This window comes from Zonotrichia leucophrys, chromosome 1A, assembly GCF_028769735.1.
Source record: "Zonotrichia leucophrys gambelii isolate GWCS_2022_RI chromosome 1A, RI_Zleu_2.0, whole genome shotgun sequence".
NCBI classification, from domain to species: domain Eukaryota; kingdom Metazoa; phylum Chordata; class Aves; order Passeriformes; family Passerellidae; genus Zonotrichia; species Zonotrichia leucophrys.
In genome coordinates, this window is record NC_088170.1 from 16,809,641 (window position 1) to 16,825,331 (window position 15,691).

The following is a 15,691-nucleotide window of genomic DNA, read 5'->3' on the forward strand; positions in this document are numbered from 1 at the left end:
CCCAACAAAGGCAGGGATGATAAATCTGACTCTGTGGTCTCAGAAGGCTAATTTATTACTTTATGATACTATATTATATTAAAGAATACTATACTATACTAAAGAATACAGAATGGATACTTACCCAATGCTAAAAAGATAATAATGAAAACTCGTGACTCTTTCCAGAGTCTCGACACAGCTGGGCCCTGATTAGCCAATGTGTCAAAACAACTCTCACCAGAATACAATGAAACAATCACCTGTGGGTAAACAATCCCCAAACACATTCCACATGAGCACAACACCAGAGAAGCAAATGAGATAAGAATTGTTTTCCTTTTCTCAGAGGTGTCTCATCTTCCCAGGAGAAAAATCCTGGGCAAAGGAATTTTTTCAGAGAATGTGAATGCCACACTTTTAGGAGTCAATGTTTGTTTCCACATTCACAGTTTGTGTTATGGTAGGCCTCACAAGATCATTTAAGAGTACATGTACACAGACACCCCAAAGGACTTAAGCTCTAAGGAATGTGAAATGTGGAAGTTGAGTCTGAATCCTCTCATCAGTGAAATGTTTGTTCTTTGGAGAACTGAGGCTCAGCAATGATGTGGGCAGCTGCAGTTAATAACATTACAGCAATTAATAAATGATACATTCACTTTGGACTGACTGAATTAACTCCTGTAATTTGGTGCATGAGTTTTCTGCCAGTTTACCAGTACAAGAGGTTATACACAATGACTTGCATGGATTTAGCTGAATGGCACTATCCCTCTGCACAGAGCCCCTCTTGATCTGAAGCTGCATCTGCGCACCTTGCCTGTCTGATCCTCATTTTTTTCTACTTTGCCTAAAAAAATAAAATAGCCTATTCTTAATACTTTTGTTTGTCAATTTTATAATATATATTAATTTTAAGACAAATTTTAGGGATTGTGACAGTGGAGATCACTTTATTTGTGTGTAGAGAGGGGGAGCCTAGACCAAAAACCAGAGTACTAGGATGATGACAAGGTAATCTTGTACTGCAGTCTGAGTCAAGAAAGCCCACTCCAAATATTTATGTAGTATGCACACATATACCTGGCATCATTAGTTGCATGAAAGATGAAATCATTTTTGTAGATTAATTCAGCCAGGAACTGAAAGTGCTGGAAGAAGGTAATTTCTAAAGGAATACAGATATTGAGAACACTAATTACCTACCTGTTCTTGCTCTACCTCGAAAAAAATATGTGTTCCAAATGTGAGGATGCTATCATCAGTAAAGAAACTTTCTTTACACTTAGGTTTTCAATACCCTCTGAAACTCTTGTAACAAATCTGCATGTTCAAATTCTGTCACAAAATCCACACAGCATGTAATTGCATGGGAACGAGTTGGTTTGAACAAGTACTTTGCTGCACAACTCTCCTTAATTAACATAGCAGTAATAAAAGTGTGCCAGGATAGATTATGTTGTGAAAAATCTCAATGTTTGCAGCTGGAAAGGACCTCTGGAGGTCATCTCATGCAAATCCACTGCTCAGACAGGGCCACCTGATACCCAGCACCATGGCTTTTGGGTATCACCAAGGAGAGAGACTCCACATCCTCCACAAGCAACTTGTGGTATTGCTCAGTCCCCCTCACAGAGAAAAAGCATTTCTTGACATTTGGAGGGGGCTTCTGGGTCAGTTTGTGCCCATGGCCTCTGGTCTCGTCCCTACCACTCAGGGGTTAAGCCTGCTCGTCACCGCCAAGAGTTTGGTTTAACTGCACATCTGGAAGTGTCCCCTGATCCCTACATGGCTCCTCTGCACATTTTAAAAAGACAAGAATCCCCAAACTTCTCTGAGAATGAAAACTGAGGAAAGCCTGACTGTAGAAGGAAGAGAGAAATAAGACAACATCAGGTCCTAGGAGGAGGAATGTCTGCAAAGAAACAGTCCCAAGCAAATCCTTAAAATAGCAAAATGTGTCGGTGATTAAATAAAGGCATGATGTGATGACTGAATGCCATTCTGAGCTGGGCAGTCAGTGTGGAGTGGGTTACCCCTGCTGGGCAGCTGAACACCACACAGCGCCTTGCTCACTTCCCCCTCCCAGTGGGATGGGCCAGGGAATCAGGAAGCAAAGAGAAAATTCACAGTTGAGATAAACACTGTATAACAAATAAGAAAAAACCCCACAACACCATCAACAACAAAAAACAAAGCAATCACTTACTACCAGCAGACTGATGTCCAGCCAGTCTCTGAGCAATTTTTCAGCTAACTCCCACTCTAATTTCACTGCTGAGCATCCATCCCATGGAATAGAAACCACCTTGGTCAGTCTGGGTCAGCAGTGCCAGCCTGTCACCGGCCACAGCTCTGTGATACCAGCACTGCTTTGGTCACCAGCCTAAAACACAGCCTTGACCCCACCCAGCCAGACCTTGCACACACAGAAAACACTTCCTCAATTTATTATAATTTGTGTAATTTCACTTGCTGTCTATTCTTCTCTGTGGATACAATAAACAAAGAGAGACAATAAACAAAGTGGAGTTTATTTTCTTCCAAGTTTTTTTTTTTGTTTGTTTGGTATTTTTCTGAAAATAACTTCACTTAAATCCTCAGGTCTAAAGGACCTTATTTCTATCGAAATACTTCAGATAAAGGCATTGTACATGTAAAGGCCTTAAATTGTCTGTTGCAAAGGTGAGGCTGTGTCTGGAGCTGTGAGTGCAAATTCTCAGGCTATTTTTGAAAACAGTTGCCACAGATGCTTCTCTCTCTGTTCCAACTGATTTCAAGAGGATAGTCTGTCATGCTTCATCACCACAAGACTTAACTACTTTACCTTAAAAAATACACTGCCAGCAAATGTCAAACTATTACTTCTCTATCTAGTCACAGCCAGAGATCTGCCTAATGTACATTTTTAATTTAGATACTAAATTTTTAAAGCCCCAAGAGCCTTTGGATGGCTGGTGTTTATCAGCTTTCCATATGGAACCATAGAAATATTCATATGTATGCATTTTACCACATGTTAACTTGCTGTGTGGATGTTCATTTCCTACTTCAAAGAAAAAAATGCTGTAACGTGCAAATAATCTGATGATTTTTGCTTGTTAATATAAGTCTTGCTGTCAGCACTGATTTTATAAATGTGTTTTAATCCTTTAAATGAAAAGGTTTAGATTTGCAAAGCCAATCTAAGAGTTAGTGGTCAGAAAGTCATCCTTCCAGCATGACTGCATGGTGCTCCTCCCTTTATTGTGCATTCCTTGTGTGCCCAGTAAAACGAGTGAGTGCTCACCACCCCTGAAACGTCACTGTGATCTTGCTGGCACTGAAACACAATACCTCAAGTTTCAGTATTCTTAACCCAGAAACTGATTACTGAGATTGTTAATCTTAGTATACCAAAGACCTGGAAGTGAAGCAATATCTTACAGATGGAAGTCTGTAAATCTAGGGCACTCAAAGGGAATCTTGCCATTAGATTTTCATTTCAGCTCAGGTTAAAAATGAGGTTTATATTCCAGTGAGAGTAGCATCCTTTCTCCCCCACACCCCCTATCATTCACTGCATAAAGACAGTAGTTTTCGTTTATGGAAACTGATCTGTCTTGGACAAAAAATAATTACACTGGCTGGCTGAAAAATAATAATAAATTTCCTCCTGTAAAATGTGTTGTGAGTTACCAATGACCTGAACCCCTTCCTACAGATCACAGTGGCAAAATTCCACAAGGCAGGAGCAGTTTGGCTGTCACGAAAGACTTGTGATGACTTCAAATTAAGCCTGGACTCTACATGCTGATATAGGACATGAGATAATAAAACACCAATAATCCAAGGAGCAACAAAATTATAAGAAACACATTTACAAAGCCAATAGTTATCAAGGATAATAGATAGATTATGTAAGAAGTAAAAGCTGTGTGTAATTGGTTTCAAAGAAAAACATTGCACTTCACAGGCAGTACTTCTACGAGAGGGAAAAAAAAAGTCTGGGTTTGAGGGGAAAAGGGTTTGAGGGAATACACCAGTGGCTGAATACAGGTATTTGCATAGTGCATTGCACAATGCAACCACAGTGTCCCACTCAACTCCAACACAGGAATTTGTATCAGCTTGAGGAGAAGGGTGGGAGGAGTGGGATCTCAGGACAGCCCTAGCAGAAGTCCCCTATAAAGAGTGGCAAAGGTGTAAAAACTTAAAAATTGACAGAAGAGCCTGGAGCAGCTGGAACAGTTTTGTGATGTTTGATCCCTCTTGGATCACTTCATTGAAGACTTCTCAATAACCAAGTTCATTGCTACACCAGGGAGGTAGATTTTTGAAATTTCTTTAGGCTAGAGGAAGACAAAGAAGCAGCTCCAGGCCCTGTGCCTGATCCCAGTCCATCAGAGGAGGAGGACAGTTCCACACTTAGGAAGTTCCATACATGGGGATTCCAGGGGAAGGGCTCTAAAGGAAAACAATGATTTAAGATGAGCAGAGGAGTGCTCTAATTGATAATATTGTAACATTGTTAGCACAAGGACTGTGTCAGAGCTAAATAATAAACTATCATTAGCAAGAATCAACTTGAACACTGCAAACAAGCAATGAGACTGTGGTCAACAAAACACATGCCTGAACTGACTGGTGAGGATATGAGTATTAATATTTTATGAATGTTTAAGACACAGACTCAGTAGTAACAATTTTGACTGGAGCACAGGATGGTTTAGGAAACATGGTGCCTGGTAAAATTTTAACTCTGGTGGTTGGGGATGTGATGTACTACAAGAGAATAAGAAGCAGTGATTGAAAAAAAACATCTTTTTGTATTAAAAACTGCCTCAAGAGTGGAGGACAAAAGATATTGAACTAAAAGCATGTAAGGTCAAAAGTATTTGGACTGACAATGTTTGAAAATTTTATTTTAAATATTCACTCACGATTACAAAAAAACCCTAATGCCATAAATGACTTCTGATGAACAAATACAGATAATAATCAGAGCACTCCACTAATTCTCAGTCTAACATCACATTTCCACACAAACCCTTTCTGTGTGCTAATTGCAAACATCTAGAGCAGAACTACCAAGCATCAGGAGAAACATCTCTGGTCCAGTCAATTCTTAAGATTCAGGAAAATGACACAGATTCCAAGTTCAATCCTTCAGGTAGTTCACATTCTCTGGTGTGCGCATAGAAAAACACACACCTGGAACCTGACTTGCTCTGCTTCCAGTGGATGGTTACTTAGCAAAATGGATGTGTTTTATGGTGGTATAGAAATTATTCTTTTCTTTTAGGTGAGCTGAAAAAGTAGCATATCCAAAGAAATAAAGCTACTATTTCAACTTTTCTGTCTGCTTTGTTCTTACAGTGAATTTTCAATTCCATTTCAAATTCCAGTTTCCAGTTCTTAAATACAAAGAGGCTTCATTTATGTTGAATCTAGATGATCCTGAAGGTCCCTTCCAGCCCTGATTTATCAGACAATTAACAATTATTTAGTCTTGTTTGTTTTGTAAAAACCCTGTATTAAATTGCAATTATTTTTTTTGCTGTGGCACACATCGGTAAAAGATAAATTATAAAAGTTACCTGCTGACAAGAGTAATGAAAGCAAAACCATCAGCACATTCAAGGACTGTTGACCACAACTTGTCATCGTTGGCTTTCATTGGTCCATTAGAGAATTATCTGTTGGAAAAGATGCAACATTATGAATAAATGTCTGTTTCATCTCCTTTCATTGTTCAAATGTTCACTTCCCCACAAAGCTTTGGTAAAATGACATGGCTTCACATAGTAGGGAAAAAAATAGAAATTTTTTTTCTAGAATTTTTTTTTCACTTTTTTAAAGGGAAATAAATTCTCCTTTCTATGATTAAAATTCCTTTCTCATTTCACCATGGAGCTATACAATGTCTGTTTCATCTCCTTTTATTGTTCAAATGTTCACTTCCCCACAAAGCTTTGGTAAAATGACATGGCTTCACATAGTAGGGAAAAAAATAGAAATTTTTTTTCTAGAATTTTTTTCCACTTTTTTAAAGGGAAATAAATTCTCCTTTCTATGATTAAAATTCCTTTCTCATTTCACCATGGAGCTATACAGCTGTTTACATACTTTTCATTAATCCAGAGTAGAGATGAATCATATGAAGTTTTTACTGAATATTCATATGTCCCCTGTAATCTACATCCAGCAGAACTCTGTTTGTTTTACTGTCACAAGAACAGGCTGTTGTATTATATGTGTAAGGGCCAGAAAGGAATAAACAATAGAAAAATAAGCTGACTGCTTTGAAAGTCAATCTGTTTTACCCCATTAGAGGGTGCAGTCGCTCAGAAAGTGGGTCAGCAACTGAGATGGTTGGAAACACTTCAAAAAATGTCTTTTCATTAGCATCAGAGCCTTTCATGGGATTATTATTTATTGTTTTCCTAGGACAGGGATTGAGAAGTGATGCAGTGTGATGTGACTGGCAGCCCTCCTTGGTGTTTCCCAGAGAGGGTGAGCCCAACTCCTCCTCTCTTCACCTTGATTCAGCAACAGCAGCTGCAGCAGGGACTGTCCCCGGTGTCACCACTAAGAGGACTGTCATCGCCATCACTGATAAATCCAACTAACTCTGGGTCTCAGAGGCTTCCAGCATCCTGGACTCACACTGGCATCAGGGCACAACAGCAGAGGTCAATTCTGCCTTTGTGCATGAACCCTGTGTGCACTGGGGCCACAGACAGGATGGCCCAGGGGGTGCTGCAGCAACCTGGTGCAGGAAATCCAACTCCTGCACTGCTAAAAGTGTTCTCAGGTGTTTACAATGGAGCAGCCTGGGGAAAAAAGAAAGGGAATGGCAATTTCTGTAAAAATTACGCTGCTCCTGACACCTCAAGAGACACATTTTGCCAAGTGCCTATAAAATAAGCTGTATATGAATATGCTGTATTCTATAAATACTACATGGTTTACTAGTTGGTGTCTCCTCCAACCTACTGAATCAAATGAAAACCTCCAAACAATTGCACCTGCACATAACAAAAGGGGGAGGGGGTGAAAATTAACACACCACGAGCACTTGAATTCTGAGTAACAGATGTGGGCACCAGAGGGGAAACATTGTGCTACCTACGAAGTGTTGGGAGGCAAAAGATTCCTCGCTAACATAAAAGGCTGTGTGTGGCACACACAGATTCACCAAGAGCTATCTTAGCATATGGATCACAAATCTAAAAATCGGTGTAACTTCTTGTGGTGGTTTCAGTTCAAAACTGGGCAGAAACACCATTGTAGGCCTTGAAACACAAGTCCTTTAGAAACATAGTACCCCTAAAAAGAGTAAATCAAACAACAGAACTCATTTCAAAAACAACCTTACCAATACCTGGGCTAGGGAACATGACATTAAATAAGTATTCTATATCCCCTATCACACACCAACTACAAACAAAATAAAGAAGTATATTAGACTATTAATCACCTTAAAAACATTAAGTAAAAAACATTTCAAAAATTAGAAATAACATCTAACAAAAACCACCTAATTAATTAACACCTGTGACTCTACCAACCAAATAAACCCTACCCAATCTAAACTTCTACATACAATAAACAGAAACAAAAACCCAGCAGTACATATCAAAGGCTTATTAAGGAAACCAGTTTAAATCAATTCTACCTCGAATACAGACAAACCCATTCATAGGGTTGTCTTTAATCAGGGACCAAATTATACACAGTAGATAATACAGAAAAATAAAACAACACAATTTATACCTCAAAAAGATCTGATTATGAAGTAAAATCTATATATAAATATCACTATTTACTAAATATTACTACCATTATCTGTGTATAACTATATATTTTATGTATAATATATCTACACTTCTGTACAAGAAATCACACCAGTTTACACTGTTTGGTGCAAGCATGATTAACACCCAAACCACTGTACTCTAGCTTTAAAATAAGCCAATTCCTCCAGAGGAAAACAATTTGAAGCTTTAACACTGTAAAAAGAAAATAAAAGTGCAATAAACTAGGAATGTTAAGTAAGAGTATTTCTCATGAATACTGAAAAATGCCTCCCTCCTTTTCCAGAGGGAATATCATATTAATTAGAAAACTAAGCAGACTTAAAGTTGGAACTGTTTTTTAAAAAAAGAATAATAATGAATACAAGCCAGAGGTTGAGAATGTAGGCATTTAATCATGAAAAACAGCTACAAAGAACAAGCTATTGCCAGTATTGATAGGAATAAAAGGAATTTGATATTTTCCTGAGTAAACCAAAGCTGCAGGAATGCTGGTAGTGATGCATTAATAAGGGAAATCTTGGCCTTCTTAACAGCTAATTAAAAAGAGATCAATAAGCACTCCTGTTGTGTATCTGGGATGACAAAGATGTTTGGTATAGCTGAGCCTATTAAATATTTCCATATCAAGAATAATTCAGGATGACATTAATGAGTTGATACTAAGGTTTGCAATTTGATATTTGCATTTCTATGTAATTTGTACCTAGTCATTTCAGCAGAGCTGGCTGGGGGACACATATATAATTTTTTCAGTTTGTTGGAAAACAATGGCAAGTTTCAGAGGACCTGTAGAAATGTGAGAAGATTTTTAGAAGTATATGAGATAATTCAGGTAATCAAAAGCTTGTGAGTGTGATGTCGATCCAGACAAAATTAATGGCATGGTTAACATGCATTCCAATTAACAATTAATTAGGGAGATAAATATAAGTAACACGATCACTATGCGATTTTGGCAAAGTTAATTTTATTTCTCTCAGGGCTCTTGACTAAAGTAGCTTAAAGATAGTTATAATGTAGGAGACACCTGTAAAATATCATGCAACTTGAGCAGGCACTAAGAATGATGAAAACAAGCTTCTTATCAGTTGCGGAAGAATAACTCAGTCTGGAAATCAGGCGCATGTCTTGGAAAGTACAATCCTGTTAGTAACTGAGTACAGCCTCACTGCTAATCTCTTAAACAGCACTGCAGGTACAAATCTAAAAGCTTTTCAGGGAGGGAAAATTTATTCAATTATATCCAACAGAATGGGCAACAATGAAATTGGCATTTTAATCCAACTCATGCAATGGTTGTATTTTATAGAGTATCAGCTGGGAGGATCAGAGAGGGGGACTAGATAGAGTTGCATATCAAGAGCCAGCAGAGTGACAGAATCTGTGTCAGTGAATACATACATCTAGGTAAATTTTTGTGGTGGTAGTGAAATGCTCCAATTTTATAACTTAATAAGCAATAATTTTATCGCTTCAGTGATCATTACACAGAACAAGACCATTTTTGGAGGACAGAAATACAGGTAACTGTTAATTCCTTGACTATTTTGAATTTCTTACATGCTGCTGTCTGGCCAAAGCCATCGTATTTGAGCAGTACCACAATGACATCTCTGAGGTATTAGAGATCCACTCAGCCACTGGAAGAGATGTGCAGGACAACAGGATGTGCTGTAAGGAAGAGCTTAAGACATACACAGTATTTCCTGATGTCAGGCCACAGAATAGGGACGGCACAAACATGGTAATTAGCAGTGGTCTAGATAAATAAATTATTATTTATTATTGTTATTAATTAAAGACTGATGGCATTTTAAAGCAAGAGCATTATATCTGAAGGATGGAGGAAAGGAAGATTTAGTTGTAGTCTCTTTTTTTATTTGTTTTTTTTTTGAGTAGAATTTGAGGGTTTGGAGGCTATGTGATTGTTTTCCTTTTAGTTCAGCAAACCAGCAAATAGAAGGGTGGTCTAATGCATCAGTTTTCATTTTTAATGCACCATTCCAAGCTTATTTGTGGTCACTGTGGAGGTAAGGATGATGCCCATCCTTTTCCTCCTCCTTAAGATTCATACCCTCACACCACCTCCTCCCTTCTGCTGGCAATCACAATTTCAGCTACCTCAGAAAGCAGACTAAAGAAGTGTCTGAAGAATCACATTTTAGAGGCCTTTTTTCACTGTTTGTCCACATCTTATCCTTGTTCCCCTCTCTCACTATTTTTAACTATCATTATTATGCAAGCAGCTGCATGGCAGTTAGTTGCAGGCTGGGGTTAAACCATGACACAGATCTAATTTGGAACAGAAGAAATGGTCCTCACTCATGATTTTTGCTGTCTTCTCATGAATAAGGATTCTGTCCAGAATCTTGTTTTCCCTTGCAAAAAATGCAGCCATGCACGATCCAAAGACAGCACCACTCAAAGGAAAGGTGCAGTAATGTTATGATCAAGGGGCCCATAGAAATGCATGAGCTCATTATGCCAGATTTTACTTTCCTGTGACATTTTAGCTCTCACTCTGTTCCTACCTACACTGCTTTGGTTATCCTCATAGTTTTATCTAGCTGTCTTTTCTTGAAGGGAATCAGTGAATCACTGCAAAGAAAAGCTGCCAAGAGAAACAACCGTTTCATGAGGGAAGATTCTGATGAAGGAATTATTTTCCCCTTACTTTGAAGGAAAGTTATGTTTAAAACAGATGTCTGAAAAACAATGCACATTTTGCATTTTTTTGGTTATTAGGAAGAACAAAAGGAGCTAGTGCAAGAGAATTTATTAAACACATCAGCACTGCCTCACAATCTTTCTCTCTGCCTAGAACAGAAAATAGGGCAATTCAGGAGATCATTTAATTCCTTTTTCCTGCCATAGGATTAAGACCATCTAAACCATTCTTAGCAGAAGTTCACAGGATTCCCACCACCAGTGGTTTTCTAACCTTCTCAGTCAATTCCCTAGAGAGTTTCTCTACCCTAGAAAGATTTCCCTATACCAAATTTGCAGCCCCTTTGCTTTGCTTTAAGCCTTATGTCTTGTGGAGCTGGAAAATTGTTTACCTACAGACACACTGGTTTCACCTCTTTGCATCAATCTTTTAGTTAATACATACAAGAAATGCTATCACATCTTCACTCAGCCTTTTCTAAGGCTAACAGCTTACACCTCTTGCAATCTTTCTTTTAAAAACATCCTTGTTATACCTTCTATGCCCCCTCTTTGATCTGCTTCTATCCTTTATAGCAAGGTTGTGCAAGTAACTTCAGCATCATTTTGTATTCAGCGGTTTTGTATTTTCTTAGTGCCCTGAAAGTCCTAAAAAACATGCCAAGAGCTGCCAGTTCTTCCAGGAGAAATAAAAACACAGCATTACCAAAGTGCAGAGAGCCACGGAGCTTCTGCTAATTCTCAGTTACTGCAAGGGCACACAGGTAAATCCCTCTGGAATGAAGAGAGGCACATCTGCACTCAGACAAAACCACATGGGTAAAAATGCATCAGGACTACATGAGAGACAATGCTGGTGCACTGTGGCAGCAGTAAGGGGAGGAGTAACACGACCAGAGCATGACAGTGGTTGAGAAAGCTGTTTAAAATTAGAAGGAAAAGAAAAGGCCGTGATCCAAACCTAACTCCTAGTCTGGCTCTGCTCACTTCTCACATTAAAGAGGGCTTAAAAATGCATCCAGTATGTGCTGATGAATGCCATTGCAATGAAATTACAGGCTTATTACAAAGGATGCAATATAAGTGGCATGAAAGATTTCTGATTATTAAGAAAACATGTGGTTTCACACTGCAGCAACCTCAACAAAATGTTTATGACAAACAGATACTAGATTTCAATTGACAGTTGTCTTACTTGAAACAACCTATGAAAAGGAGCTGCTGGTAGAAAACCTTCTGGATTGTGATGCAGCACTAACATTTCTTAGTGCCTCTTCCCTAAAAACATCTCACTGCACATATGCTGGAAGTTGAGCATGTGCGAGTCTCTACCCAGCTGCAGACAAAGCCTTTGCAGTCAGAGCTTTAGTACTGCTAAAGGTGAGCAAATGTATATTACACCACCTAGGCCACAAAATTCTTCCTCTTTATTTCATGAATTTTATAATTTAAAACATAGACTGCTGTGTTTTATTCCACCCTCCCACGTTTATTATTTAATAGAGCTGTTCTCCAAACAGTTATGAAGAGACAACATTCATGAATCCTAAAAAATAAAGCTCTGAAGTATAACCTGAAGGCCAACTTGTGAACTTCAAACTGTTATTAGCAGGATGGGTCAAGAAACCTGCACGTGCCACAGGTGTCATCTGTCACAGCCGTTCATTCCTCTCCTTTTACCTTTCTTTTCCCCCTTTTCACTAACACATTTAGTTGGTCATTGGGAACTGTCCCACAGCCACATCAAAAACATCCAAGATGGAATAGGATTTTAGCAGTTCCCACAGTAGAGTCTGATACAGAAGTTAAAAGGTCCCTTTATTACAAGAGTATTAATTTTAGAGAGTCAGTGGTGCATTCAGACCTTATAATCACAAAATTTAACTGATGAGGAAGGTCCACAAAAGAGCACAAACTCTCTATTCACAGACAAATTATAAACTGTCTCCATAGCAGATGTAAAGATACTAAAGACAATACCATAATGTAGGTGTATGCAAATAAGTGATTCATTACATACTTGCATGTGGTAAAATAAATATTTAATTTCCTAGATTTATTTCTGATAAAGGTCAGAACATCTTAGACTGTTGTCTGTTCTACAACTGGCCTTACACTGTATACATTAGACCTCATTTTGGGGAAAAATACCCAAATTACTTTTTGGAGACAGTTGGCTTTGTAAAAATAACAGCTGCAGTTGTGATGATTTACTGACAACTAACTTCAGCTACAAGTTAGTGGCAAATTTCTCACTTATCATTAAGCAGGATTCATTCTGCAGCTAAGAGCTGCAACCTTCCCTAATGCTCTGAAGCCACTGAGAAAATATTTATATTTTCTCATTTGCATGTATTTTATCAGCCTGAGCATAGGCAGCTGATAAAGGTTTGCTCTAGTCATCCAGAACCCTTATTTTTAGTGAAATAACTCATTTCAGATGTACACCTGGACTACTGAGTCAATTGATCTACAATCTTGGGAGCTCAACTGAGTGCTTTGCTAATGAATTAATAAATCTGCCAGGGTGAGACAACCAAACTATGCATGAAACAAAGCAATCTGAGAAAACTGAATTTTCACCCTAAAATTATGAATGGTTGTCATGGTTTGACCAGGAAGAAGTGGGAATTCTGGGAAGCTGTGGTCAAACCAATGAAGGTTTTGGGTTTCATACTGACACCTGGTGTAGCCAGTGGGGTTTGGACACACCTCCGAGAATACACAGGGGTTAAAAGCAGGGCACTGCCCTGGCACTTCCTCTTTGGACATCGTCGGGCGAGGAGTTCAGATCTCTCTCCCGCCCGGCCCGCTGCTGCTGGGCGGGGGAGGGGCCAGCCACGTGGTAGGCCTGGGGCCTGGACAGAGGGGGCTTCGGGGGGGCTTCGAGGATGGAAGGGTGGAAGGTCCCAGAGAGTCAGCCCTCGGGCAGCCAGCCCCCCCTCTCCCCCCCCCTTCCCCCCCAGGAGAGCAGCCAGCGAGAAGGGGGAGGAAGACTGCCCGGCCGCAGCGGCAGCGTGTGGGCAGCATGCGTGGGAGCCGTTCCGGGACCGACAGACAGAGACTAAAAACTTTTAACCCTTTCTTGCATGATTGGGGCCTTACAAAAATGCTAATCCTCCTCGAAGCTGAATAAGAAGGGAGATGAGAGATGAGATGACTTGGCTCGGAGATTGTGGAGATGATTGGATGGGGAGAGATGATTTGGAGTGGCCTTTTGGCTGGACTTTTTCTTGTAGCCATGGACTCAGTTGTTCCTGTGACACAGACTGCATTTAGGGGGAGGCAGTGCCTCAAAACCAGGAGGGTTCATTTGTGAGGACCCCCCGGCCCCAGGGGGTTGGAAATATATGGGGGGGACAGTTGTCCCAAAAGCAGAGACTGTGCCTTTTTGGAGTGAGACAAGGCATCCTTGAAAGACCACCCTAAAAGCAGCTCTGGCCATGTCTCGGTGGTGAGAGCACTGGGCATGGAAGGAACATGTCACAAGCGGCAAATGGACTTTCCGGGCGGTGCCGAAGTGACAAGGAAGCATCCGAGGTTTTCAGTGTGTTTCCAGAAGCCTATGGAACAAGAAGGACTCCTTTTCCTCTTCATGAACTGCAGTTTGAGTATACTAAAGTGTCGTGCCGGGCTGGGCAGTTGGTATTTTTGAGAGAATGTATTGGATTGGGAAAGTCAGGGAGTGGGGAGGAGGAAAAGTGGTTTTGTAAGGTTTTCAATTTTTTTTTCTTTTCTTTATAGTCTCTCCCTATTTTCCTGTAGTTTAAGTAATAAAGTGGTCTTTATGTTTAAGTTAGAGCCTGTTTTGCTTATTCCTGGTCACATCTCACAGCAGACACCAGGGTGAGGCATTTTCATGGGGGCACTGGCTCTGTGCCAGGCTCAAACCATGACAATGGTCTTGATCTCCCATGAGGCAGGAATGATAAGGAAGTATACACAGTTGTGTAATAATATTCTAAGAGAGTTTAAGAAAGGGATAGGATACATTTTTAATGATTACAAATCTCTAATCTCTACTGTTAATCAAATTTCAGTTTTTAAAGAAATGGAAGGCTCTTCTCTAGGGAAACTTCTGCTTGGGCTTTTTGAGTTACTTTCAGTACAGAACCAAAGCAAATGTGCTTTAATTTAAAATATTACCATGTTTTAAATTAATATTACAATTTCTACTAGTTTATGTGAAACAGTTTGTCCAAGTAATTCTAAGGATGTTACTAAGAAATAAAATGAGTTTTTATAGTAAGATTAGAGGTTTTATAACAGCCAGGTTTTATAAAACTCCCAGATCTAATCCCTCATTCTGCTTTAGAGTATAGCTCTAAAACTTGTGAATGTGTATACCTGTAAAAAGGGCAGTAAACCTGGCTTGTGTATTTTTAATATCCATTTGAGAAAAAAGTAATATATCAGCAGTTTATCTAGTGAAAAATGTGAACACATTTTTGGTTTCCCCAATATGCTCTCAGCTGTATATACACAGAAAGCAAAACTACCTACAGTCTCTCTAGGAACATATTTTGACAAATTTTCCTTTCAAAATGGCCTCTTCTGAAAACTAAACCTTCCAGTGCAAAGTCTGGGACATCTAAATTTTATTTAATTCTCACATTCTTCAACATCAATTATCAACATCTGTATTTAATCAGATGGGTTTCTAACATTCTGTCACTCTGCGTCTGTAGACATTTTCAAATATTATTTTTTTCAAAAGTGAAAAAATAGGAGCAGCAAGTTAAACAAAAAATGAAGTCAACTCAGAAAAGCATTAATTTGTTCATAGCCAATACAAAGGAAATCAAAATTCTCATAAAGACTTTTTCCTCTTTCCATCAGCTTTAGAAAGAATGTTTCCTTTTACAAATACAAATTATTACTCCATTCCTTTACAATCTAATTAAACATTTCAAAATGCAAAAGACCCCAACTTTTCCCCCCTAATGAGGATCATTTAATCATACCAACACAAGGTGTAGCTTCTCTGACCTAGCTGGATCTGCACTACAAGTATTTTGACAGCATTATTCCAACTTTCCTAAGGATAACACCTCTATGTGCAAAAGGCAGGTCTTTTTTTTTTTTTTTAAGCCTGATACTAGTCCTTTAAGAAGAAAATAACTCTGAATTCCTGCAAACATTTTGGTCAAAGCTTCCTTACTCTGTTGTTAAAGAAAAGGATGAAAAACATCCACTGGAGTAAACTGAGAAATCAGAGAATCAAGATGAAAGGGATCCAC

At 39.0% G+C, this 15,691-nt stretch overlaps 1 protein-coding gene across 8 annotated transcripts in view; it reads right to left on the minus strand.

Moving 5' to 3' along the window:
• Positions 1-15,691, minus strand: part of SHISAL1 (shisa like 1) — a 93,815-nt gene that overhangs the window by 33,422 nt on the left and 44,702 nt on the right. For 7 of the 8 annotated variants that reach the window (XM_064701759.1, XM_064701758.1, XM_064701756.1 and 4 more), the window contains exon 2: positions 5,562-5,660. In XM_064701759.1, the coding sequence (XP_064557829.1) occupies positions 5,562-5,628 (67 nt within the window). In that variant the 5' untranslated portion in view covers positions 5,629-5,660. Of the gene's footprint in view, positions 1-5,561; positions 5,661-8,487; positions 8,505-15,691 lie in introns of those variants that run through there. The other variant, XM_064701760.1, reaches the window with a different exon arrangement.